The sequence below is a fragment of the Crocodylus porosus genome, unplaced genomic scaffold (assembly GCF_001723895.1).
Source record: "Crocodylus porosus isolate Cpor-Errol unplaced genomic scaffold, CroPor_comp1, whole genome shotgun sequence".
NCBI lineage: Eukaryota > Metazoa > Chordata > Crocodylia > Crocodylidae > Crocodylus > Crocodylus porosus.
Genome location: NW_017728910.1, coordinates 33,717,804 through 33,745,780, shown reverse-complemented (window position 1 = coordinate 33,745,780; position 27,977 = coordinate 33,717,804). Strand labels below are relative to the sequence as shown.

Below are 27,977 nucleotides of genomic sequence, written 5' to 3'. Positions count from 1 at the left end.
TTTATCAAGAAATATGACTATTTGGGCTATAAGGATTTTGTTATTTCCAGAGAAATATGCCAATTTATCTTGGAAGGATCCTTGATTTTTTCTTATATTATGTTTACCTAAGAACAAATGCCAAGTATTCTCCTTAGATCAAATTTATTCCTAGTATAAAGCATTGAAGATCCACTAACATCAGTGCTGAATTTATACCAGTGGAGGATCTGACTCTTTACTTTTAAAATTGACTTAAATTTCAAGTAGTAAAAATACAATTTGTAAATGTATTGTAAAATAAGAAATGTAAATTTGTTGTAAATTAAGAAATAAAACCAGCATCCTACATTTATTCAGATATTCTAATAAATATGTGATCTCTTTTCAGTATCATTTTTTCTTAATATAATGTCATCATAGTAACCTGAGATAACATTGTTAATTTAAATTAAAAATTCTATTCACTGGAATTATATCCAAACATCCCCTAAATATTTTAGCAACAGTAAAGGGCTTTTGAAAGAAGCTCCTCATGTTTCAAACATTTATACATCTCCTTAGCTTTCTTAATGTGAGTATTTATTCCCATTTTAGTCAATGAGACTACTCCTGTATGTGAAGCTCAGTACGTACATACATTTTCAGAATCATCTCAGTGATTTTATTTTAAAATACCATATTTACAGGATTCCCATTGCTATTGAATAAAACTCTCAAAAAGTTTCTCTAAAATAAAAATACAACTTACAAAGCTGTAAAGTTAAAAAAATTAATTATTTTAGTAACTTGAAGTGTATTCCAAGTATGTGATCAAGTTATAACAAGAAATAGCTCTATAGAAAATCACAATGCAGTTATCTTAAGAGAGCAAAATTTTATTCATTACAGTCATATGCAATTAAAAATCAATGGATAGATGACAAAATGAAGCTTAAAGTTTAAAGGACACATTTCTTTAAAAAAGAAGGAAATTGATGCAAATCACCATTCCTATATATAGTCACCAACAAATAAGATTTAAAAAAAGCTATCAGCAGCATTTGCACAAAAAGAGACATTGAATCTATACTTTAAGAACAGATGATCTTTTACCAAACCATGTTCCCGTAATTTTTTCTCTTTATTTGAATAACATCCGTATTAAAGCAAGGACTTGATTTATGGTGAAAAAGTTCTTTGTAACATTTAAATACAGAAAATAAACCAACTTTCTATTTAATATATGAAGTATAACACAAGCTGTGCCTCACAAAGCATGGAAAATATTTACTGTAGCACCATGCAAAATGTTCTGTATTGTCCTTCTGTTATTTAAAATTGTCAAAAAACCTAAAGCAGTATACTTTAATAGTTAAAATATCTTTCCATGCTTTGCATTAAATAACATTACAGCAAGTGAACGGCACTGAGCAAAATGTGATCCGTTTTGCACAGTTCAGGTAGTGTTCTCACTTAACAATAAAATTAGCTAGGATTTAATAACTTTTGTGTTGAAATAAATTGCATTAAACATGTCATACTGTACTCCATTCAACTATTTCTAAAACTATATATATATTAGCCAATTTCATCCAAGATTCTCAAGTTCTGTTCCTGAGAAACTGGCTTCTTGAGGTTAAACAATTAATTTCTGGGGAAGGATTTCAATAAAAATGTTATACAGTTCTAAAATATGTGTAAACAAGTAAGGCAGCCAGAAATTTCATACTGTTTCTGGAAACATTCTCCAGTCTGTGAAATCCATGATCAACTGCAAAACACAGAGCTCAAGAAAGTGAATGTTCTATAACAGAATACTCCTAGCTGTCTTGGGGCACTTACACACATGCCGGAAGCCTGCTCTGATGCACTGGAAGTCCAGCACGTCAGAGTAGACTTGATTAATTGAGTCTGCTGGAGCACGTACATTCACGTACTCTGGCAGCCTCACACATCATGTGTATCAGCGGTGCAGTGCACCTCCATGCTGAGAAAATGGCAGCAGTGCATTTTGAAATAAAACTTGTTCAGTGTGCTTTCAAAGCACACTGTTGGCATTTTCCCAGCACAGGGATGTGCTGCACCACCAATACACATGACATGCAGGGACTTTTAATTAGCGTGGCTCACTCTAAATACAGAGGATTGAATTCTGAGATTGCATTTATGTAAATCCATGGTAGCTACACTGCAGTTAATGGAGCTATGCCATGTTATATTGGGTGCAGACGGCAGTGCCAGTTTTCACCTGATCTGGCTACAGAAAGCAGTTTATAGCTTTGACCAAACACAAGTGCATGGCTGCAAACAGCTTCAAAAATGGCCATTAGGTAAAAATGTTACACCTGTTACACCTGACCCATCATTGCATGAGGTATCAGATAAAAATGTTACAAAATGTAGCATCTTTTATAACTTGTGTGTGCAGAGCTCCCAGCCTGTCCCTGTTTTCAGCTTGAGATGGGGGAAAGGGAGCAGAGAGAGTGTAGTCTGAGGGTTTTTCAGCTCCACCCCACTACCCCCCAGAAGGTAGGGTGCGGGGAGGCTCCAATTCACCCACCCCACCTTCAGCACCAGCCAGGGAGCCCCAAGAATAAGCTCCCTCTGCTGCCTTTCCCCCCTCCCATTCTGAAAACAGGGAGCACTGGTAGAGAGCCCTGGCTACTCCCATGAGAACCTGCCTGCAGGCTCCCAGCCGCAGCTAGATTCCCCTCTTCCCTGGAACCAATAGTGAACTTCTGTGTGGTCTGGGGTAACGTAACTCAACGCTTTGCAAAAATCATTCTAAGTTATAGCAGGGAGTTGCACTTCTGTCTGCATCCGTTGGGCCTGGTCCTGTATAGATCCAGATGTGAAATCTGTGTAAGCAAAATTAGAACTAGACCTCTCATAAATAGGGCTAGATAGTCTTCTCAGTTTCAATAGTGTAAATCAAAAATAAATACTCAACTGAGTGTTCCATATGAAAGTACTAACTCTTCTAGGAAGGTTTTGCAACAGATCATCTAGTTCTGATGTTTATCCTTTCTGTTAAAGAACCGTAGTACTATTCTTCCCGTTCCCTCTTCCCCCACCTCCACCCCTCTTTGCTCCTGTTCTTTGTTTTTATGTTTGTGGTTTTTTAATTCAGTGTCATTTGGCCTCCAGAGTATTTTAAGTATCTTATTTATAATTTCTCCCATGGACTGAGAATGGCTTTTTTGTCCTTGCAATTAAAACTTTAAAAAATCCTTAAACTGGAGAACCTTTCAGAAAAAAGTAAGAAATCTTTCATTTTTACACAACATACCAGTCTTTTAAATACATTAAATTATTTGAAATCCTGAATTATTATATCAGACTTTTAGTGATTCATTTGGGTAGCTGGGTCAGAAATGTAGCCATTTGCTTGTGCACAGTACATAAATTCTTATCAGCCGGAATATGGAGTAGGAAACATTTTAATAAATTATTCATATCTTGGCTTGATTCTCTTCTCATGCCAATGTAAATCAGGAGTAACTGCATTGCAGTCAGTGATGTTTCAACAGGGTAAAACTGGTCTAAGTGAGAAGAGAATCAACTACTGATCAAATCTAAAATAATATTGCATGTGGAAAGCTCATAACCTCCACATTTGTTAAGAGTTCTGATGCCAAAAATCCTAAGTGAGACAGTAAAGTTGCTTTTATAAGCACATTTCCACTAATATTTAATATCAGGACTTTGAAACTCATTCGGTATTCACTCTGGTGCTCTCAATGCAGTTGGTCCCATCAGAGAAACAAGTTATATTGCTATATAAAAGAAATGCAAAACCAAAACATTCTTGTGAAATACTCTATAATGTGCACTATACTTGTGCATTTTCCATGTGTTTTTCTCTTGGTTCTTTCTTTTGAATACAAGGTTGAATGAGTAAAAATATTATCCCCACCAAGTAAAGCATGCCACATATATAAAAGGAAAAATCATATTTTTGCGTGATGTCATAGATCCAACCTGCCAAAAAAGACAAGATAATTGTCATTATAAAGTGTGTGACATAAATGAATAAAACAGGAATGGGTAAAGAATACTGCACATTTTCCCATGAAAACACCCTATTAAGTAACGCTTTACTTAAGCCATCAAGTATCATTATTTCTGAAAAAGAGGTGGAGATTTTGTCCCTTTCTATACAATAAAAATAGAAATAAACTAATGAAACTGATGTTTTTCACTCTTAATCAGAAGGTCAACACAGTGTCTATCTATTATTTATTTCCCATTTAAGCCCTAAAAATTTGGCTTCATATATGGACAGGTCTTTTAGAGGTTCATTTTTAGAGGTGCATTTCATTCCAGGAGCACAGAAGGCCTATGGATATAGGTGTATATTTTTGGAGTTTCAAATTAGTAGAGAATCTAGATGTGTTTATTCCTAACCCACTCTACTTGTTGATAGTGTTTTCATATATCTAGACATAAATAAGATCAATTTGCTACTACTAATACTAAGTTACTAATAAGTACTAATATTTAATACTTATAGGACACATCTTCAAGAGACGCTGACTGTGCAATAGCTTGAGACTACTGCACAGTAGCATTGCATGGCAGAACCCATGATGTGATGCTACTGCACAGAAGTCTCGGGGCTACTGTGAAGTAGTGTCACAGAAAAGTCATTCATCAGCTCTGCTGTGCAGTAACTCAGGTTTTATACAAGTACTAAATGACTGTGCAATTGCAGGACCGTGGTGAATCAGGCTGTATATTGTTAAGACCCCTGAAAGATCTGTATGTTTATAGATGGGGGAATTAAATGCTATGTTACCCCAAAATGATACAATGAGTAGGAGGCACAGCTGGCATTAAAATTTAGAAGTTCTTGGGTCTCAGATTCATATTCAGTCTGTTAAACCATTCTAACCACCTAACTTGTAACTGGTGATGCGTTAACAGTCTTCCGTCCAAGCTCTAAAATAAGGTATAAATAATAAATCAAAAATAATTTGAAACTGATTTTCAGTAAAACTGTCTCAGACTCAAATGTATCTGGAGACAGCACATACTGTTAATTTGTTTTATTCAAATTTTTTTCATGTCTGATTTTGCTCCTTACTCGGGACTTACCACATTTACTGCAATCCAAAATGTGATATTTTCTCCATTTGGCATAAGGGAAAAAGTCTTGTCTTGGATTTAAGTACCAGGCTGGGGCAGGCAGCTGCTGTGGCTGTGTCCCAACCCAGGGCCACAACCACAGTCATTGCCTGCCCTTGACTGGGGCCAGGGATGCTGATGCTGCCACTACTGCTTGGCTGGGGCTAGAGCCAGAACCATCATGGGCTCCATGCCCTGAGCCAGAGTTACTGATAGGGTAAGCAGCACAAAAGGTAAATGTGGTTTTGGGCTGCATCAGTAGAAGTATTCGGTGCAAAACTCAGGACGTGGTAGTGTCTCTCTATGCAGCACTGGTTAGGCCTCATTTGGAGTACTATGTGCAGTTCTAGGCTCCACATGATCAAGGGCTTGGAAGGCAAATCATATAAGGAGAAGCTGAAGGAGCTGGGCATGTTCAGCTTGCAGAAAAGGCATTTAAGGGGGAACAAGATAGCAGTTTTCAAATATTTGAAGGCCTGCCACATACAAGAGAGAAAGCACCGCTTCTCTCTTTCTACAGAGTGGAGGATGTAGACCAATGGCTTGAACTTGTAGCAAATTAAGTTTAGACTGGATATCTTGAAAAAACTTCTTAACTGTGAGAATAGCGAGGCAGTGTAATAGACTCCCTAGGGAAGCTGTGGACTCCCCATCACTGGAGGTGTTCAGGAAGAGTTTGGATAGCCACTGGTCGGGGATGATCTAGGTGTAACTATGCCTGTTTTCTACCAGGACTATTTCTCATGCTTCTGGACTTTGCAGGTTGCTCTTGCCCTGCCTCCTCCACCCTCACCCCCACCTTTTCTGCTATATGTATCAAGGGGGTTTTAAGCCTCCCCAGAGGCATCGAGTGTAGGCTACAGCTAAGGTTGGGGACTTCAGTTGGGGTGTGCTGATTCTCCTGCGAGGAGCAAAGTTGGAGGTTTCTGGCTAGAGTATCTTGCCTCTCCCCACAGGGTCAGACTGATCACCATCTTTGGGGTCAGGAAGGAGTTTTACTGCATTGTCGAATTGATATGGATTGTGGTGGTTTTTGCCTTCCTCTGTAGTGGGGGGCATGCCTGGGACCTCTTGGGCATATTGACATGTTATCGAAGCAAGATATTAGCTACCATTGTTCCTCAGCTTTACCTGTAGCAGGTTAGGGTGTTAGGTCTATGTTGTGTCAGGGTTGAGGGTAGTCTTATATAGTTTAGATTACGGTTGTATGGGATGGTTTGGATAGGGATGATCCTGCCTCAGGAAGAAGGTTGAACTATCATAGAATCATAGCCACTTATGTTTGGAAAGACTGTCAGGAGGTCATCTAGTCCAACCCCTTGCTCAAAGAAGGACTGTCCTCAGCTAGATCATGCTAGCCGAGGCTTTGTCTAGTCAGGTCTTAAAAACCTCCAAGGATGGAGATTCCACCAACTCTCTGGGTAACCTGTTCCAGTGCTTTGCTACCCTCCTAGTGAGAAAGCTTTTCCCAATATCTAACCTAAACTTCCCTTGCGGCAACTTGAGACCATTGCCCTTTGTTCCGTTATCTGCCACCACTTAGAACAGTCTAACTCCATCCACTTTTGAAACCCCCTTCTTGAAATAAAATATTTACAATACTGAATGGTTCCTATAAACAGTCTCATTCTTAATAATCCTGCTGATACTTTATAATTTGGCCAGACTCAAATTTCTAGAAGCCAACAGATATTAGTCCCAAAATAATATTCCTGTCATATAACCTGTATCTAGCAGATCTGATGTAAAATAGCTATCTAGAACCTGAAACCAGCCCCTCCTTTGCTCATTCTTAGTTACTGCATCATGATTTCTTCTTTGTACTGACAAGCACAAACATCATGTTGCCTGACATACACAACTACATCATATAATTAGATCATGATGCTGTTCCAACTGCTGCTGTTGCTTGCACAAGCATATTTCAGTAAGTTGTGCAAACTGTTTATTCAAAAGAGACAAGGTTTTCAAGAACTCAAACACAGAAAAATGCTTTCCAAGAGCTTCCTTGGGAGGTTTGGTCTCAGCACCATAACAATTGTCATTTTAATCTCCATTCCTTGGCAGATGCTATTCTGTATTCAGATTGCTCTAAATGGTTTTGGAATACAAAACACCATCCTCAAAATAAACTGCTGTTACCGTGTTATCCACATCACTGCATAACACAAAAAATAGAAGTGCTTTATGGCAACTAGCTGTATCCTTCCCCTTTACACCTGGTCAAGTTAACTCCTAATTAACTCAGTTGAGTCTACGATGTTCTGGGGGAATGGATGTAGAGTACACCTTTGCTACTCCTGAGAAAGATACAGCATGTGCTTTTCTTTCCTCTAGTCTATCCCTGCAGACCTGCAAACTTCCTCCTGCTGAGGACAAGTTAAAGTGCAGCCAGCTCGGACAGTCCTAAAATGGATGTTATTGGCTGAATACTAGGAAAAATCAAGCTAGGAGTAAGCTGAGTTAGTACATCCACAGACTACCCATTGTATCATAGTCCAAAAGTAATTTAAATGATGTCCTGATGTACCAACATAGACAGCAATGATTCAAACCAGCCTGCCCTACCATGGGATGAAATCCCCCTTCCATGAGGTGCAGCAAGCCTTCTTATAACACCAGATCCCTCAACAAGGAGTAAATGTGATATATATAAAGCACAGAAGAAATGCATTAAACTTCTCTATGATAAAATATTTGTATATGCAATTATTATAATAATAATAAGCTTAGTCTGTCTGTCCGGAGCATTCCGATTGGTTGTCTCAGCAGCCAATCACAATGCTTACGGAAACAACCAATCAAAGTGCTCCGCACAGACAGGAAAAGCATATGATTATTATAGAAGATCCTGAGGCATTTCAAATAGATATGCAGGCAAGTCAGCGCTAGAATGAAGCACTGGGGGCCCCCACCACAGAGTGGGCAGGCTCTGCTGAAAGGAAAAAAAAGCGGTGAACAGTGTGATCCTTATTTTTTTCCCCCAGAGCCTACCCACCTCTCCCGTGGCCAAGGGGTGAGCTGCCAGCCGGTCCTGAGCTGTGGGTAGGCCCGGTACTTCCCTCTGCAGCAGTGGTGCCAGCTGCACAGGTAGAGCCCCAGCTCACAGGCAACATCCGCTAAATCCAATGGTGCATGGGGCACTGGAAGCCTGGGCACGCTTGGGGAAGCTCAGGCTTACAGGCTTCCAACACCCCATGCACCATTCCTGCTGCCTTCCAATCACCTGGGATAGCCCGGGAATGGGCTGGGTGCCCTGGGAAGGTGGCAAGAGAGTGGCTAGCAGCTGAAAAAGGTGGTGGGGACAGTGTACAGGGCTTCCCTGAGCGCACCCAGGCTTCCAGCATCCTGTGTACTGTCCCCGCCACTTTTTCCAGATAGGGCCCTTGTACACATGAGGAATATTGCTACAATTTCTTATGCAGTAAACTAAAATACAGGGGATGTGTTTTTGTTTGCTACATAAAAAAGTCATTTAAATCAAAATACACCACCGAATGTGCAGTAACATGCCACCGAACATGTACCATGTTATGCAATTAAGTCATTAAAAAGAGAAATTAAACCACTAAAAGGGGCAATTTCCTCACATGTATAAGGGCCCTTAATCACGTGTGCAAGAGCCTTCTTATTCTATGACTATAAACAAGTCACAAGGCTAGACTTTTGACAAATATGTATTTATATTGCTAAGCCTGTGTTTACACATGGACAGCTTTATGTAGCCTTGTTGAGGGTGAGAAGTTTTGATTTCATTAAAGTATTTGGTCAAAAGATAACTAAAAATCCTGTATTTAATGAACTACTTTTGCAATAAAAATTTAATTGCAAAAGTTTTGCAGGTTTCAGCTAGGATAACAAAATACCATGAACGAGAGATTGTAATACAGCTGGAATAATTTGCAAAGATGGCCATTTGTAGTGGGGATGGTTAATGTATGTGGTGAATATAGACATGCTGGGATATTATAGTCAGCTCCAGAGCTAATATAATTTTATTAGCCACATTTTCATAACACCATAAAGCATACTCATTTAGATATAATCCATCGTTATTATTATATTTAGATAATTTATGTAATATTAGAAGCTTAAAATATTTACCTGCAAATGGTGGTCCCAGCAGTGCAGATATCCCGTTGGCACAAATGATGATGCCATAAGCATTTGCAAGGTGCTTAGTCCCCACTAGATCTTCAGTCACAACAGGCATTAAAGAAAAATACCCACTGGAAAATCCTATCAGAGCACAAACCACAGCCAAGCCAGCATATGTATGCATTAGTGGCAAAATAAGAATGCAAGCAACAAGGGAGAAATTAGCTGTCATGAAGACATTCCAAACACTGATGCAGGGTAAATCAGAGATGAATCCAAGGGTCACCTTACCAAAAATATGAACTATGGCTACAATCGAGGTTAAAGGAAATATATCATTCTGCATGGATAAGTTGTACTGTTTAACTATTTCTGGAAGATGAATAAAAGGAATAACAAAGCTACTGTATGCAAACAATGCCCAAAATACAAAGGCTACAAACATTCTATTGGTAAAGAGTGATGCAGCGCCAAAGTAACTAGAGTACCATGTTACAAACCCCTTTCTGACTATAAGGGTCAGACGGCTCATTGTCTTAAGAATGCAAAGAGCATATATATTCTTTGTATGTCTGATTTTACCTTCGCTCTCTGTTGTTTGAACAGTGTCAAACACTTCATCATTAGTTAGCCCTTCTTTTTTTTCAGGCTCTTCATTTAATACCCCATTAGATTTTATAGTCTCTGCAGGGGGGGACAGAGCTTTTGCATAATTGTCTTCACTACTGTTTCTCTCAGTAACCTTTTCATTAGCTTCATCCTGGTAAGAAAGTGGCCTCATGAGGGCTCCACAGACACACAGGTTCAGAGAGATCGCACCCTGGATGAACACGGCATTCCTCCATCCGAATTCCATGCACAGATACTTCAGTAAAACAGTCATTAGGAATGTTCCAAATCCTGTTCCTGTGGTACTGAGCCCCTGAGCAAGTGCTCTCTTCTTCTGAAAATACTGTCCTACCATGACTACTGCGGGTAGATAAACCATGCCACTCCCAAGACCTGTGAAAAAACAAACATCACATGCTCTTATACTTAAATAATTTGGGCTTCCAGCAGCCAAAGCAACGCTAGCAACATGACAGAAATCCATAGGCCATATCTAATTTGTATACAATCATCATCACTTTGCACATCCTGACTTTAATTCACTATTTAATAGTATTTTCCAAACATTAATTAATCCCTGTGAAGTATGTATTCTATTTTACAGATGAGAAAACTGAGGCACATGGAAGTCTCAGAGGTGTTGCACAGTCTCAGTTCAAATGTGACCATATTGGGAATGGCAAGCTCTTAATAGCTCTGAAAAAAAGCTCCCAATAATTTGTCAAAGGTCCTACAACAAATCAATGTTAGACCTGGAAATAAATATATATACGTTTGTATTTTAAATATATATGCATATGGATTCTTTGACAATAAATAGAATGCTTACTGTTTAACTTCATCAGCCATGCAACCCCCCCTTTCCAACTACAGGGACAGATGGGGTGGGAGACGCAATTCAAAATTCCATAATTGTATTTGGGCCAAATCTAAAGATAATAGGGACAGATAGTCTTTAGGGGGAGTATGACCATGCCAGGGACAGATTTGTGGTGTAATGGTAATGCACCCCTTTCACATGAGCAGCAGCTAGGGACTTTTTTAAGTCCCCAAAGCAAGTAAGAATTCCACCCCTTTCCTTCCCCTCCATGCTCAATGGCACATCCCTACCCCTCCCATTCCCCTGCCCCCCACCCTACACTGTCACTGCCCCTGGCTGACCTGGGGATGCAGGGAGCTCCTGCCCCACTCTAGCCAGACTCAACCAGACACAGCAGCAGTGGTTGCACTCCTCCTGTCAAATTCACCCATTTGTTCCCTGCCAACTGGGAAGCAGGTGCAAGGAGGAAGAACGTACCTCTTGCTACCACTATCATTGTCCCCACCTAAGGCCAGCTGCCTGCACAGACCAGCCAGAGAAGGACAGGAGCAGCTCTGAAAGTCCACTGCCCCCAGGTCAGACAGAAACAGTGGCAGCAGTGGGAGGTGGGGAATGGGAGGGGAGGAGCAGTGCCACTGAGCATTAAGGGGAAGGAACTAGTGCTGAGAGCAGGGCAGGGCGGAAGGGGTTCTTATCTGATTCAGAGACGTCAAAAAAGTCCCCAGCTGTTGTTCCTGCAGTGTAGTCTATCCAACCTGGTAGCTGGGGAGAAGCTGGCAACAGAGGTGCATCCACCTCTGCAGCACCCTCACCCCCCTTTACAAAACCCTGGATCTGCCCATGAAAGACCATTATACTTAGTAAAAAGACTTCCTCTAAGTTCATGGAGTATTGAATCAAATATTTGGTAAGCTTCAAGTCACTCTGGGCCCCAATGAGTTAGAAAGAAGAAAGTGTATAACATTTAAAGGAGCAACACAGATCAAACAATTCATAGATTCACAGACATTCGGGCTGGAAGGGACCCCGGAGGATCAGAGTCCAGCCCCCTGCCCCAGGGGCAGGCAATCAGCAGGGATCATAGGACCCCAGCAAGATAAGCATCCAAATGTGTCTTGAAGGCATTCAAAGCGGTCGCTTGAACCACCTCCGGCAGCAGTTTATTCCAAACCTTGGGGGCTCGGACAGTAAAGTTCTTCCTGATGTCCAGCTTGAATCGGTCTCAGCAGAGTTTGTGACCATTCAATCTTGTCATCCTTTGGGGTGCTCTGGTGAACAGACGTTCCCCCAGCTCCTGGTGAACACCCCTGATAAACTTATAGGTGGCCACCAGATCACCCCTGAGCCTGCGCTTTTCCAGGCGGAAGAGTCCCGTGGCTCTCAGCCTCTCGTCTTAAGGTCTGTTTTTTCCTGACCTCTAATCATGCGCATAGCTCTCTTCTGCACTCTCTCAAGCTTCTCCACATCCTTTTTGAATTGTGCAGCCCAAAACTGGATGCAGTACTCCAGCTGCGGCCTCACCAAGGTTGATCTTTTAATTGTCAAGGGATACTGTCTGGCTTTCTGTGGCTGTTCCCTTATGTCATTGAAATTAGATAGCCAGAGAATAATGACATATATTTCAAATCAAAACTGTTTGGAGCTCTGCAAGCATATCTGTAATTTGCCACTTTGTAATAGTTGCAGAATTTTTCTCACAGCAAAAACCTGCACATGGCTAAGTTTAAAGCTTATAGCTTATTGGCTGGCCATAATTTAGCTTGGGGGTTTGGGTTTATAGACTTTCTTAAATAATTGATAATCAAGTTACATGATTTCATGTAAATATAAGGAAAGAAAACCAAAAAAGCCTGTTGTACTCAAAGAGAACAGGAAAAGGATAGAGGTGCACTGATACATGTGTCCGATATCGGATCAGCACTGATATAAAGAAAATTGACTTTATCAGAAATTGGCCTAATGCAGCTGATAATTTGGCCGATAAATGCCCGGGCATGTGCGCAGCTGCAACACAGCACATAGGTGGTGAGGAGCAAAGCCTGGCAGCATAGAGAGCTGTGTGCAACTGGTAGGTCCACTGTGGTAGAAGGGGAGTGTGGAGGGAAGGGGCGTGGGGGGGCAGATGAACACCCCCCATAGTGGGGGAGGGAGGGAATGGAATGGGGCAGACACTGCCCAGCCGGGGTAGGACGTAGCATGGGCCAGAGCCGCAGCTTGTCCGGGGGTGCGGGGGTAGCTTCCACTGCTGTTTGCACCCCAGGAGGGCATGGTGGGGGCCACGTACCTCCAGATCTGCACAGGGCAGGGTGGGCGGGCTGCAGCTGGGGCTGCACCAGGATCTTCTTGGCAGGGGCTGGGCTAGGGGCGGGCGGCAGCTATGCTGGGAGGAGGGCTATGGGGTGGGGGCTGCAGCCACCCCAAACTTTGCTGTAGCCCCCCTTCCAAGTGATACCACTGCCCGCCTCAAGCCCAGCCAGTGCCGAGAAGAGCCCAGCACAGCCCTGGCTCCAACATGGCAACTGCAGCCCACCCACCCCACCCTGCACAGATCCAGGGGAACACCCCCCCACAAATGCCCTCCAGGGGGGCAAGCAGCCATGGAAAGCTGCACCGGCGCCTCCTGGACAAACTGCAGCTCCATCCTACACCCCACCCCATCCTAGCTGGGCAGTCTGCTCCTGCCTCACTCCCTCTCTCACTGCAGGGAGTATTGATCTGCCCCCCTATGCCCCTTCCCTCCCTCCTCCCTTTCCACCACAACACACTTACCAGCTGGATATAGCTGTATTGGAAATTGAGTCAGTATTGGCCAATATGCCTCCTTAAAAAATTGGCTATTGATATTGGCCCCCAAAATCTCTATTGGTGTACCCCTAGAAACGGACCTCAAAATCAGTCTGCCAGTAGTTATGCCCATTATTTATTTGCACTGAAAACAAGCTGTCCCATTTTATTTTACACAACTCTACCCTTACCAAGTACATCCAGCATCTTTTGCTCTTTTAAAATTGGAATATGGCCTGTTATTGACTTTACAGAGAACAAATTCAAAAAGACAAAAAAAAAATACAGATCTGGACCCAGCATTCAACAGTCCCTCACTTACATTTTTATTCACTTCTATCCTGAAAAACAAAAGTGAGTTTCTGTAAACTACTGCTTACTGTACCGTTTGATATTGTAAGATAAACAGGAGAAGGAACAATATTGCATCAGTGTATATCTAGGAATTTAACCAGGGAGGGGACATCCCTGCTCAACTTCCTGGCTGGGAATGACACCTTTTCTTTTCTCACTGACCTCTGTCTGGGTGTATATGACACAGAACAGAAAGCAGAAGCTGAGGTTGTTTTATGCTGAGTACATTCTCTCTTACCCTCCCCTACAACTGGCTGCTCATCAGCTCTTTATCCTTTTGGTCAAGGGTGGGCAATTATTTTGGGTGAAGGGCCACTTAACAAGTTTTGGTGAGCTCTTGAGAGCTGCAAAGGTAGCCTCGCCTATTGACAGGCAGGGTAGCCGGGTGGCGGAGGTGACAGCAGCAGAGACACAGGACAGCCCAGCACTTGCTCCATGTGGCTGCAGCACAGAATTGCCAGGTAGGGGAGGGGCCACTTTCTCCCCGTGCAGAGCAACAGCTTTTGTCTCATGCTGCTGCTGCTGAGCCCGGGCAGGGAAGACCAGTGCAGGCATGAGGCACATTGGGTAGGGGCTCTGCAGTGCGGGTCTCCACCAATACCATGGGGCGGGGGTCGGTAGCAGCAGCAGCTGGAAGGAGCCACATGCCACCTGGGCTGCCTAGAAAGCAGTCCAGCTGCATAGCCACCCCAGCCCCACTGCATGCCTAGGGGGCAGCAGGACACACTGTGGCTGGACTGTGCCTTGGGCCAGGTGGGACCAAGGGACCTGCCATGGGCCGGACAAAGACCCACTGTGGGCCAGATTCGGCCTGCAAGACATATTTTGTCCACCCCTGCTTTAGGTCTAATTGGCAGGAAGCTGTATGGCTGCTCAAATTGCACCCCCGTGCCAACAGATGGCTCTCTGCTCCATTTCTGGGGGGGCAGCAGTCTTCTGCTGGGGCTCCAGCGTGCAGTTAGCTGAGCTCATTGCAGGGGCGATGCGTAGTGGGTGCATGTGAACCCCCTAAGCGTGGCGGTGCACCCCCTACAAAAAGATGCCACCAACACTGCTGCTCACCTCCCCCCCACACCGCCAACACTGCTGGCAGCATCTGCGGCAGCTCCCACTACAGTGCCCCTCCAGCTGCTGGGGACACACATCGTTCATGGCTCATAGGACCTTGATCTGGCAAGTCCACTGCCAGTTTCCCTCCTAGAAAGCAGGAGGGACAGCCCTCTATCCTACTTCCTTCAGCTGTGTGGGGATGGGGACCAAGAAAGGACATAGACACAGGGAGGGACAGCCATGGCACCAGAAGGGATACAGGTCTCAGGGGACAGCTATGGGGAAGCACAGGCAGAGCTGGCCTTAGGGGTGGACAACCTGGGCAAGAGCCCAGGTTGCTGTGGTCAGGGGGTGCCACCCACACATACACATGCATGCCCTGCCCTTCTCCACTGCTTGTGTTGGGCAGGAGCCATCAGGGAACTTCATAAATGGGGGCAGAATGTTGTTCATTATGTATAAAAATAAGTACAGTAACATTAGTGTGGACAAATTGTATAAACTAAAAGCAAAACTGTTAATTTGAATTTTCAGTGAAAATCTTCTCACCCCATTCTTAAAAAGCATTTGTTTAAATGATCTAAGAATCTGTTTAGCTTCTCTATTTGCTCAACAAGTAAACTGGCAAAAGCCATGAAGAACATTTAAAAGAATTTCCAAACATGAGTAATACTCACCAGCTGTCACTCCAAACGTAATGAAGAGGTAATGCACATTTGAGGCATAGGCACTCAATATCCAGCCAGTGGCATTCACTATCCCTCCAATTATTGCTGTCTTCCGACACCCACAAGTGTTAATGAATAAACCAATAAAAGGACCTGTCAGAGAACATGAAGAAAATTTGCTAAATGACTTGTATAAACTCCTCTTTACATCTTTCATTATTACATGAAACCACTTAATTATTTTCAAATAAAATATTAAGCACTTAAGTTTAAACATTAGTAAATTAAACCATTAAATGCAATTTAAAAGTCTATTTCCTGGTAACCCTTTAATGCCCTGAGAGGTGAGATTCAGTTAACCCCTTTAGACAACTAGGAAATACATCTGCCAAGACTTGCAATCAAAGTTATTTTTTTTTATTTGCAATTTTTTGTGATAATCAGAGATCCTGGTTTTCTCTCATAAAAAGTATCCCCAATTTTCAGTTTAAAAAAGTAACCCATTAGCTTTAACCCATGATTAAAATGAAACACAATGAATATGTAGATATTAAAATAATATCTACATATTCATTGTGTTTCATTTTAATCATGAAAAATGTGGATTTTGGGTTACTTTTTTTAAACCAAAAATTGTGGATTCTTTTTTTTTTTTTAATCAGAGAAAACCAGATTTCCTGGTGATGATAAAACTAAAATCTCTGGTCAGTAAAGTCCGCTTCATGCTGTTTTAACTAAACTAGACGTCAGGGTAGATACACACCGTAGAGACCCTCTACGCAGATAGTAAAGGGGCAATAAAATCTAATGCACAATCTACACAATTATGTCTCCTGTCATGCCACATTTGTATGGCAGGAGGCATGATTGTGGGATCATGAATTAGAGTCCATCAAGCCTTATTGCTGATACAGAGGGATCCTGATCCCACGTACCCCTAGCACCAGCAAAAAGCAAGCTTCCACTAGGCCTGTGTAAAGCAGCTAGTATTCACTTCAGATTTGGATTTGGCTGATTCAGGGGACAGTGATTCCATTTGCTGATTCGAATCACTGTCCTAAATCAATTCAGCTAAATCTGATTTGGAGATTCCGCTACTGCTGAATCTCCACATCTCCAAATCAGCCAGGCCCATCCCCCGCCCGCTCTCCCAGCCAGCAATGGCTGCCCTGCCTGCTCCAGCTCCAGGGCTTTTCTTTAAATCACCAGGAGCTGGGGCAGGCGGGGGCAGGCAGCGGGGCTGGTAGGGCCCCCCCCCATGGTCCCCTCCTACAGCCACCCCCTCCCCTGCCCCTAATACTTACCAGCTCAGAGTCAGCTGCACCTCCCTGCTGCAGCCAGCGGGGACTACCCAAATCATCAGAGAACTCAAATCTTTTCCGAAGATTCAGAGAGCTTTGAATCAATTTGGACCTTTAAATTGGTCTCCTGATTCGATTAGGATTCAGAGATTTGCCCACCGAATTGAGCTGAATCTCCTCCAAATCGAATCACCACCTGAAGCTATGCACAGCCCTAGCTTCCATGGCTGGGAGCTGATTCAGCTGAGGAGGCTCCCAGCTACAGGGGTACTCCATGCACCCCATGGCTGGGAGAGCATAGCTGCTGCAATACCCCAGTCAAGGGGGCACTCCACTGGGTTCTCCAAGTCCTAGGGTTGTATGGAGTGCCATACAGCTGGGAGATCGCAGCAGCTGTGATCTCCCAGCTGTGGAGACACTCTACACACCTCAAGGCCTGGGAAATTGCAGCACTGCCCCATCACTTCCAGGACCTAAAGTCCTGCAGCTGTGGGTGCTGGGTCCCAACAGCACCCTGTGGTGCCAGGACCCAGAGTCCCACAGCTCCAGACGCTGTGTCCTGGCAGTGCCCTGACTGGCACGGTTCCCCTGCTTTACTTATGGCAGGTTAGGGTGCTAGGTCTGTGTTGTCAGGGTTGAAGGCAGTCTTATGTGACTTAGATTATGGATTGTATAGGAAGGTTTGAATAAAGATGATCCCGCCTCAGGCAGGGGGTTGGACCAGATGACCTCTGGAGGTCCCTCCTAACCCTACTTCTATGATTCTATGACCCAGTGTCCACAGCTGCAGGACTCTGGGGCCTGGCAGTCATAGGGCACTGCTGGGGCTGAGAGTCCCCTCAGCTGCAGAACTCCCAGCCCCAGCTGCACATGGTGTACCCCTGCAGCTGGGAGCCTTGTCAGCTGATGGGGCTCCCGGCTATAGGGGCAGACCCCTATAAATTTACATGTACAAATTAAAGCTGGATAGCAACCATCTATAAAGTTAGTGCACATTTTCAAGGTCTAAATTTATAGCTGATTGGATCTATTTATAGTGTAGCTGGTCTCAGTTAATTGTGCAATTAACCAGTTAACTGGATAATAACTGTAACACGTAGAGGGGGCCTTATAGACTAATCAAAGTAGATGTGTATACACAGACACACATACATATACACATATATGCACAAGCTTTCAAAACTAAACTAGCCAAGTAACAGTCAGCAGAGAATTGCATCTGCAGGTGAACTCTCTAGAGGAGAACCAGTAGAGCAGTGTTGCTGTGGTTACCCAGCTACCTGTCCCAGTTCATAGCATGGCAGGAGACAGATCAGTCTGGACAAGCCCAGCATACTCTCCTCCTTAGCAACTGTTCTCTGCCACTGCGAAATATGAGATATGGGCTAGATGGGTCTGCGGTCTACTATTCCTGTATGACATTTCTTATGTTCTTATACATGAGGAACTGTACAAAAAAAGTGGAAACACTGTTAGTAAAAGTATTTTGTCATATTCTGGTCTGTATGTTTGTGGACTGCCCAGTGCCTTGTATTATTTCATATTTAGAATGCCACATCCCCTTTATTTTCTGTTATTTAACATCATATTTATAAATGTGTCAAATACCTGAGTAGTCTTTACTTGCACTTTCACATTAAAAGGGGTAGAAAAAATCTCAGCTGTTTGATAACTAGAATATGCCACCTTATCTCAAAAGTACAAACCTAGAAAGTGCTTCCACAGGCATACGCACAACGTGTAAACACATATACATGGCTGGTAGAGGCCAAACTAGAATGGCTTTGGAAATCAGTTTTCTGACTTTCAATGCACTGACCATGTTGCCTTTAATTAGCACAGATGGAAGAATTCCCTAGGTTGCCTAAGGATTGGTGACAGTGGCCACATCTATAAGTGGTGTTACTGCACAGTACCATTGCTGCACGGATTTTGCTCGATGCTACTGCACAGTAGCAATGAGCTATTGCACAGTAGCTTGTTACTACTGTGCAGTCCCGTCAATGAGCAGTTGGTGCCCAACACCAGCTCGTTGCTACTGCGTCGTAGCTTCTCATGTAGATTCACCCGCTGTCATCTTTTGCAGAGGCAGGTGATATATCCCACCACTCAGCAGTGTAATGGTTTGTTGTAAAATGGAAAAAGAGCACAAAAAAGGCACAGCAAGTAAGTGATTGACCACTGCTCTGAGAGCTCAAGTGACTAACAACTTAGGATATTAGCAATCTTTGTAACCTTGGAAATTACTTCAGTCCTAAATTATCTTCATTGTTGATTATTAGTAATTCACAATATTTCAATGTTGCATCAACTTGTTTAATTTTTGCAGACCAAAAAGTAAACTGCCATCTTCTGGGGATTAGGAAGATAAGTGAAATCTGGAATACAGACCCTGGGTCAAACTTTTTTTCTGTGGATTTTAGTTTTATCTAAATAGGTCAGATCCTCCCCTGACTTAAGTATCTTGCCATCCCTTTGAAGTAGCACAAGCTGCTCTGGGTTTAAATCTTGTCACGATTTGCTAAAATATGTGCACCTGACTTGCACTAGCCTCCTTAGAAAATTTGCATTATTTTGAGCAGAAAATATAGTTATCTTACTGGGATGAAATAAGATGTATTGGTTCCAGACACATCAGTATTTTGGGACCCCTCAAAGACTATTCCCTTTAAACTACCTTTCTCTCTGGCAGACTTTTCCTTCTAATAACATCTTTCTCAGCCAAACACTAAATCTGATTCTGCCTTGCTTTGTACTTTATGATGTCACTTATACTTCTGTAAAAGTAGATGAAACGTATAAAGCAGGTGTAATAATGTCACAAAAAGTAAATGTTTTCACAAGACATAATACAGTAAAGAATCAATACTTACCACAGTTCCTCTTGGTTAAAACTAGACATGGGTGAAATCTATTGTTTATTCACTGAAAATGCAGTTGTATTTGTACTGAATCTCTTCACAAATTCAGTCTGAATTTGACAATTAGTTTGGGCTTGAAAAAAAATATTCACATCCCCTGAACCCTGGGATGTGATGCCTAAATCCCAGTCACTGTGACAATGGCTATTTATTTATGTTAAGTGAAACAATATCAACTGGAGACTATCCTGCAGCTTGATAGTGTGGGCACTCTTTTGAAAGGTGAGAGATATGCATTCCTATACTTTCGAACAGAGGAGGGAGCTGAGTGTCTCCACAGTGCTAATGCAGTATGGAACTAGCCTTTAATTTCTTTGGCTTATTACAGGTGCCTGAAAACTAAAAATTCATTTTGTGTTGAATTGAATGTTCTAGATCAACTTGAAACAATAATATATTGGTCTTCTTTTAATCTGCTTGATGAAAATGGTTTGTTTCAGATCCAAACTCTTTTCCCTTCCAAATATTTGGTAAAATTGCCAAACAGAAGACTCATTTATTTTCATACCTAGTCCAACCCTGTCACCTTCCTAATAGACTATGTCAAACTCAACCTTCCTGAATCAATTGTTGTTTTTCTCCCACTCCTGAGGAATTAATTACCTTGTCTATCAAGCAGCTTAATCAAACCCAGGCAGTTTGCTGGCACCATCCAGATGTATGTTATGCCATTACCCAGTGCTCTGCCTCCTACTCTCACTGTTGTTCCCACCAACTTCACTGAAGTTCCCTGCCTTTTACTGCATCACTGATATAGTGGATGAAACAGTAGTTCAGAACACTCTACTACTCAGTTACACTATATGAATACCATTCGAAGCAAATACACGGGTGTTGGGATGATAAATACTTTCCAAAGCTAGACAGTTTCGGAATAACAGTACTGTATATTGGAACATACCTACAATCAATGTGATACCCATGCTAAGGGAGCTAACCCATGCGGTCAATCCTCGACTTTGACTGAATTCTTCCAGCCATTCCATGTTGAGTATGCCAAGAGCCATTTGTGACCCCATGATGAGTATATGCACAAGGAAAGAAGACAGGACAATCATCCAGGCCCATCCACCATCAATGTCTGAATTAGGTTTAAGCGTCTTCTTATTATCTTTTGAGTCATCTTCTTGAATATCTTCTCGACTGCTGTACATTTTCTCCACAGTATTCTGAAACATACATAACAAATTATTTCAAACCATATAGAAAACAGACAAAGGTTTGTGGTTTTGTTGTTATTATTTGCTGTTAATTATTTTCCAGAAATTTGTTGGAGGTAATTTTTCAATCCACTTTCCTCACTTTTTCCTACATTTGTTTGGGTTCTCACATACAAGAACAATATGAGGATCCCAGGAGAGCATGAATGCACCCACAGCACTAACTTTACCTGTAGAAATAGGTAAAAAAAGCCTCAAGCTTAAAACTGTGTTACCAGAGCTGATATAAGAATAAAAGTTACATAAATGTTTCAGGGGTATACTCGGTAGCCGTGTCGGTCTGAGACAAAAAGACACACAAAAAACTAGAACTCTTGGTTCCAAAATTATACCTTTTATTAAACCAACTGGAAAATGGCAAGAAAATTCTGCTTTCAAGAAAAGGACAATTTTCTTGCCATTTTCCAGTTGGTCTAATAAAAGGTATAATTTTGGCACCAAGAGTTCTAGTTTTTTGTATGTCTTTTTGTCTCAAACCAACACAGCTACCAAGTACACCCCTGAAACATGGAAGATGCCAAATTTTAGCCCATTTTGGATTTTAAGCTTCATTGCAGAACGACAAGGAAGTTTTTTTTTACCTCCCTGCCTGCCATCAGACACCTCCAGGGAAGGGATTCTACCTGATCAACAAATCAAATTGCTACTCAACACAGCTCACAAAGACGCTCTCATGGACCCAGAGGAACAGCCTTCCATCTTCAGCTCCCTCTGTGCGAAACTAAAGTTTATTTCCTACCTATGGGGACTTTTTACTATCTTGTACCATCTATACACTTTTCCCAGAGCCTGATGAAGGGACTTTGATCCCAAAATCTTGCAGAAAAGAACAATTTCCTTGCCATTTTCCAGTTGGTCTAATAAAAGGTATAATTTTGGAAACAAGAGTTCTAGTTTTTTGTACATAAATGTTTCTACATTTTTGCAATGTTTTCCAAATTTTTTCAATTTAAAAAAATACAAGCTAGATCTATCATTCCAAAACTGGCAGAGAGATTTTCAAAATATTTCATCAACATTTTTTTCTCATTTATCTAGTAGTTTGGGTTGTTTACTTTTTAATTTTTAAATTGGAATAAAATTTCAAATATCTAAAATGTTTTAGTAGGATGCCAGTTTTTCATTTAATTTTAAATGTAAGATGATTGGAAAACTGTACATTTTTTCTGCATATTTGTTTGTTAAGTCTTGTATTTTAGTACCAGGGCTATTCATGAGGGTATTTCTGCATTGATTATAGTTTGCCTTCTTGGTTATTGCAATATGTTTCTGCAAACTTATATAAGGTTCAGTGTCAAGCCTTGGATTGGCTTTGGTTTCAAGATAGGATAAGTATCTATATATAATATAAAAAATAGAGGACACCTTTTGCTATCCCAGCAAACTTGGATTATAGATATTTATGTTCAAAATTACAAAACTTTTAATAAAACAGGGAAATGATAAAAAGAAGGTAACTTTTGTGCAGAGAAAATCAAGGGCAATTGGTAGTAGCAGGATGTGGTAAAGAAAGAAGATAAAAGATGTACAAATTCAGTGATCTTCAAAATGCCCTGCTCATATACATTATGGACAAGACACCTGATTCTGCCTTTCTGGCACATCCAAAACTCCCATCAAAATCAATCTCATGGACAGTTTCTTTTTTGTCCTTTCTCTTTCACTCGTGTAAATCCACATAATTCCACTGAGATAAATGAGCTATTCTAAATTTATGGTAGTGACTATTAAAATCTAGACTAATGTTAGATCTGGGTGCACAAAGGTTACAGCAGCGGGTCACAAATACATTTTAGTAATTTTGTTTGTTTTATGATTCCAGCAAATAAGAAGCTCAACAAAGAAATAATTCTAAAATACAGTAATAATTTCAAGTGGCTGCACAAGCAGTTTTTAATTAAACAACAGCCAGGATGCAGAACCAAATCTGCCCCTCAGTCTGATTTATCCTGCAACATATTGAATTATTACAACACTGAGGAGCACCCAGAGGTTTCCATGGAGACGGGGAATTTCAATGGTACACACTACAAAAGAAGGTAGTTTTTCCTCCTTTTTTCCCCTAGAGAAATGGAAACAGGAACTGACTTCGCACCCAGTGATGAGAAATTAAAAAGAGTGAAACAAAATTTGAGATGGTCTTCTACAAATCTAGTTTTTTCTTATAATATATGATTTTTGAAGCAATATTAACTTTTGAGAGAGAAAACAGTTATTTAAAGTATCCTTATATGATATTTGTCAATAGGAAACAGGCTTTATTCATTAATAAATGAAAACCAATTCATGTAATATTCAAATTCAAATTACAGGAAAAGCTAATTAATTTGAAATGCAGGGAACAAAATAATACTGACTTTGAAATAAATGAGCTTGAATTATCCCAAGTATTGTGCATACATATGGATTTAGTTCATCCACATGCAGACCTTACTAACTGATAACAACAAAGTGAGGCGTTATCCCAGTGACTAATTAAGCTGCTTTTATGGTATATAGCACAAGGAGTTTCTAATGCAGAAAAGCAGAAATAATTTGAGGGCCCTTTCTCCTCTGGTTAGGTCAATCTAGTGCTGAACTGTCCTGCCACCCACTCCCTCCCACGGATCCACCATCCCCCAATACCGTGAAACTACTCCCAATTCCACCAAACTGCTCACGTTTCCACCAACCCCTGATCACACCAAAGTGTCCCCAGTTCCACCAGGCCTATTGTGCCAAACTGCCTCCAATATTGCACCAAACTGCTCCCGATCCCACCAACACTTGATCCTACCATACTGTTTCCAAGGGTTTGTGGTCCAAGGAACCAGAAAACTGCTTCAAATTTCAAAGTAGCCATATTTCAAATTATTCATATTATAAAGTACACAAAAATTTATCCTTTTGGCTGGGGAATGACAACAGCTTCAAAGCATCCAATACTTTGAATGATCCAATACTGAACTAATGAGGTTTTCCTGTAAAGCCAACAGAACAAATTCTCTTTTCCAGGATAGTTCAAAGGGTCATGGCCATATATTTAATAGAATATTGTAACACAACAAAATATGTAGTTCTAATTAAATTATTAGATATCAAGAATCCACTGTAAAGAAAAAGGATTTTAGGTGGACAATGGACAAGGGCTTTTAATTTTAGGAATCTGGAACTTCAGATACTCCGTGTCTCAAGTTTCCTGTAGTGGCCAGTAAGATCTTGGGAAAACTTTATAGATTTTTTGGTATGAGAGTTACTTCCAAATGAGCAAAAGACATGTCTAACACAGAAAACTTTAAGTATCTGATGCAAAAAGCTGTTTTATATCAATTTTAAGGCTTCTTCTCTCAAATATCTCAGTCTATAGGTCTGTAACATTACTCAAGGTATTACACCAGTGCAACCAGCTACAGAATTCACACCAAAATATACTTCTTTTAAACAGCAAGGAAAACGTAGGATGGAGTTGACAGAGGGTTCTTGCTCACATTTTAATATATGTGGGAGGGAGTCCTGTTCTGTTGTACTCCAGGAGTTCTGTAAAGGGCTGTGGGAAAGGGATTTCTCCTTTGGATATCCTAACATGCCCAGAGGAGAGACTTTCCTGCAGAAGCTCTAATCGGTGAGAGAGTGGGAGTTCTGATAATGTTGTGAACAGACATCATAAACACAGCAAGGCTGCTTTACGCTACTTGGGGATGCGGATGCAGACCACATGATCACATCCCTCTTCTCAGGGTGTGTGAAGTCATACTTTCTCCTTAAAATGTTGGATACATACATGCAGCATCTTGTAATATACCCTACTAGTATATGTATTGCTGCCAGAGAATATTAGTCATCTATATGGAAATTAAACAGTAAGCAATGGTTTCACAATGTATTAAAATGAATTATGATGAAATAGTGAAAAACTGTTTGGATTTACAAGCTAATTTAGCAGCTCAGATGTCTACCCAGTTAACTGCTTCATCACCTGCACTTGCCAAATGCTGTGCACAGCTAACTGTATAGTGAAATGTCTCATTCACTAAACAGACAAGGTTTTTTGGGTAAATATGACATCTTTTATTAGACCGGCTCATTCACTAAACTGTACTTTAAAAGATTATTAGTTGAAAAGCAAATATATAGCACACAGCTGTTGATTATAAGTTAGATACTAGTTCTAACCTGGCCACACTGGGAAGTGAGAAGGAATAAGGATTTCTACAGTATGATACATCAAAGGAGCATACAAACTACAAGCAACTAATACTTCCCCCCACAAGCAAATGGTCTAGGAGGCAATAGAGAGTGAGCAATGCTATGTCAGTGTTGCACTGCATAGAGTATTACAGCTTGTTGGGTTCAAGGGGATGTATCCCTAAAAAGGATAAAGTGGCTTTTTAAGTAGGAGGGAAAGAGCAAAGCCATACCTCACAGTTCCTTGTTGGAGGTCCTGCAGAGTGTAAAACGATCTAAATGCTCAACATTGCCCTAAAATGAATAAAATACATGGAGTCAGATCCTCACATAAAAAAGAGAGAAGAAAACTAGGTGCTTAAGAATCAGTTAGTAAAGATATACTGAAGAGCTATGATCATAAAAATAGCATGCTATTTAAGAATGATGAAAATTTGCAAGATATTAAACATAGCTGAAATTTATTTAAAAAATGTTGCCTGGTGGACATTTTATTCCATTATTTAAGAAACAGAATGTGATCACATACCCTTCAACAGACTCAAGGCACCCCTCAGAAAATGTCAGTTCTTAATTTTCATTTTATTTTTTTACTACAGAAAAATAATAGAGCAATTCTTCTGTTGCAAAGAGCTCAGACAGACCAAAATAAGCCAGAATGTTTTAACACTTACATATTCCTACTTGAAACAGCTGGGTTTATCTTGTGAATCATATTTGCACACCTAACAATGCTAACATTGCATAGCACTCCATAGCAAACCTGAAAGAATCTCAAGGCCCCCCAGGGTGCCATGGCATCCTGGTTGAGAATCACTGCCCTACAGTGACAAATTGATTTAACAAAGTGATACAAGCTAGTTCCAGATTTATAACCACCACCAACTCAGGGTTGAAGCAAAATGCTTACTTTTACGATACATGAATCAGATGCTATTTCTCACATCTATTGCATTATTAATCCTCCTTTATTTTTATCTCCAGTCCAGAATCTGTACTGTAAATAAACTCATAAGCAGGAAGGTCACTTGCAATAGTTGTGCAAACTCTCAGCAACTGGACAGAGCTAGGATTGGACAGTTTACTCCTCACTATTGACTCAGCATATCCTTGGCCTATTATATTGTGCACTGTGGAAAGATGGACTTACCCTCCCTCGGTCCCTCTGCCAGGCCACAGCACCAGAGCCAAGTAGACTGTAGTACCCTAGAAGGCAGAAAAGCACTCTTTACAACCACAAGAACCTAAATAAATTATTAGGAAAGTGACAACAGCTACTTTGCAAAAATGCCTCTTCCAAACAACTAAGATGGTACGGTCCTCAGTCCCAAAAATACATGACTAGGGCGCCAAACTAGCTACTGGGTTTAGAAATGGGAGAAGTTCCTAATCGCCACGCTTTTGAGAACTCAGGGTTGGACTTCTAACATCTCAATGCCCCAGAGAGGGGCCAGATTTTCAGAAGAACTGAGCTTCTATTTAGCATCTAAGGAGAGCCAGATGTTTAGAAGCACTTTAGAAGGCTCTGCATACAGAGTGCAACCAATATACTGTGCTCTTTAGAAAACTGCACTACAAATTTAGTAGTATTAAATAGGAGCTGAGCTTTTCTAATAATCTGACTCACAGTTTCTTCCTGTTGTGGGGTTTTTCTTTGTTTGTTTTTAATAAATCTGTCCACAGTTGGATCTTCTCCTTCCCCATTAGAGTTGTGGAGAGTAAGAGAATTACTGCAAACCTATTTAACATTTCTATTCCTCTGCAAAACTCCAAAAAAGGAGGGAGGCAGGCCAAGAACAGGGACTATGAATTTTCCCCATCTCCAAGTGTCTCCACTACTCCCAGATATGTTTTGGTTTTTATTCCTAAAATCCAACTACCCTGGTTCCTGAGCAGGCCACTCAATATGCAGTTTATTGCAGTTCCTGTGGCACATCAGTTCCATGTATTAGACAGGCCCCATTAAACTTAATAGGAGTTCTGCATGCAGGACTGTTAGGTTTCTTCCTGTCTCACTGAACACACTTAAGCTAAATGAGAAGCAACTTCTGCTGGGTGTAAACCACCATCTAAGGTGAACTACTGCTAATACAGCTTTACAGATGTGAAGGCCAGTGGGAAGTATTGTCAACACCTGATCTGACCTCCTGCATCACACAGACTATAGACTGCCTCTATCTTTTAGTTCAGCAATTTGTTGCTGGGTTGGAGTAGATCTTTAAAAAAAAAGAACAACCCATCTACTCCTGATTCAAAGAGCCCAAGTGATGGAAAATTTACCATATCCAGTGATTGATTATCCTTGCTATTAAAAACGACCAAATAATAATGCATCTGTGAATGCTGCTTCTACCAGAAAACCCTAAAGTGCTTTACAAACAGTAATGAAATTGGTCTCAGAGTGTCCCTGCTAGGTAGGGCAAGTATCATGAATCCAGTTTTGCTGAGGCACAGAGAAGTTAAGGTCCAAGTTTTCGTAGGGGTGGCTTGATTTCGGATCGTCGCCCCCAGCAGAGCCAAGCCCGCTGTGCGGCGCCAGGCAGGACGCGCGGGACCGGGGCAGGGCAGACCCAGGGCGCCGCCAGCCCCGAGCCCCCTCCTCTCCGACATGCTGCCGGGCGGCTGGGAGCCGCATCCCCATCCCCGCCGCTGGTGCCGGGAGGAGGCGGAGAGTGTCCCGGGGCTGCCTGGCAGTGCGGGTTTTAAGGGCAAGTTCCCAGCGGCTCCGCCACGCGAGGGGGAGGCGCCGGGGGCATGACCGCTAGTTACCTCCGTGCCGCAGCGGCCGCGCGATGCCGCAGCCCGGCCCCGACAGCGGGCAGGGCCCACCGCCCGCCCGCACACTCACCGCGCGGAGCCCGCTGCAGTCCCGGGGGTCGCATCCCCCACGGGCCGGCTCC

General features: G+C 41.8%; 1 protein-coding gene across 2 annotated transcripts; it reads right to left on the bottom strand.

Moving 5' to 3' along the window:
* Positions 1 to 831: 831 nt before the first annotated feature.
* SLC16A14 (solute carrier family 16 member 14) lies at positions 832 to 27,977 on the bottom strand. Of its 2 annotated transcripts, XM_019533004.1 has the most exons (7): positions 27,926 to 27,977; positions 26,228 to 26,283; positions 25,311 to 25,371; positions 20,595 to 20,862; positions 15,481 to 15,624; positions 9,193 to 10,188; positions 832 to 3,942 (listed from the first exon to the last, which is right to left on the bottom strand). In XM_019533004.1, exons 4-7 carry the CDS (start codon positions 20,845 to 20,847, stop codon positions 3,794 to 3,796), a joined length of 1,542 nt encoding a protein of 513 aa, XP_019388549.1. In that variant the 5' UTR covers positions 20,848 to 20,862; positions 25,311 to 25,371; positions 26,228 to 26,283; positions 27,926 to 27,977; the 3' UTR covers positions 832 to 3,793. The 2 variants fall into 2 exon arrangements, with proteins under 2 accessions (XP_019388549.1, XP_019388550.1); XM_019533005.1 differs by lacking the exons at positions 25,311 to 25,371; positions 26,228 to 26,283 and having other exon boundaries at positions 27,926 to 27,971.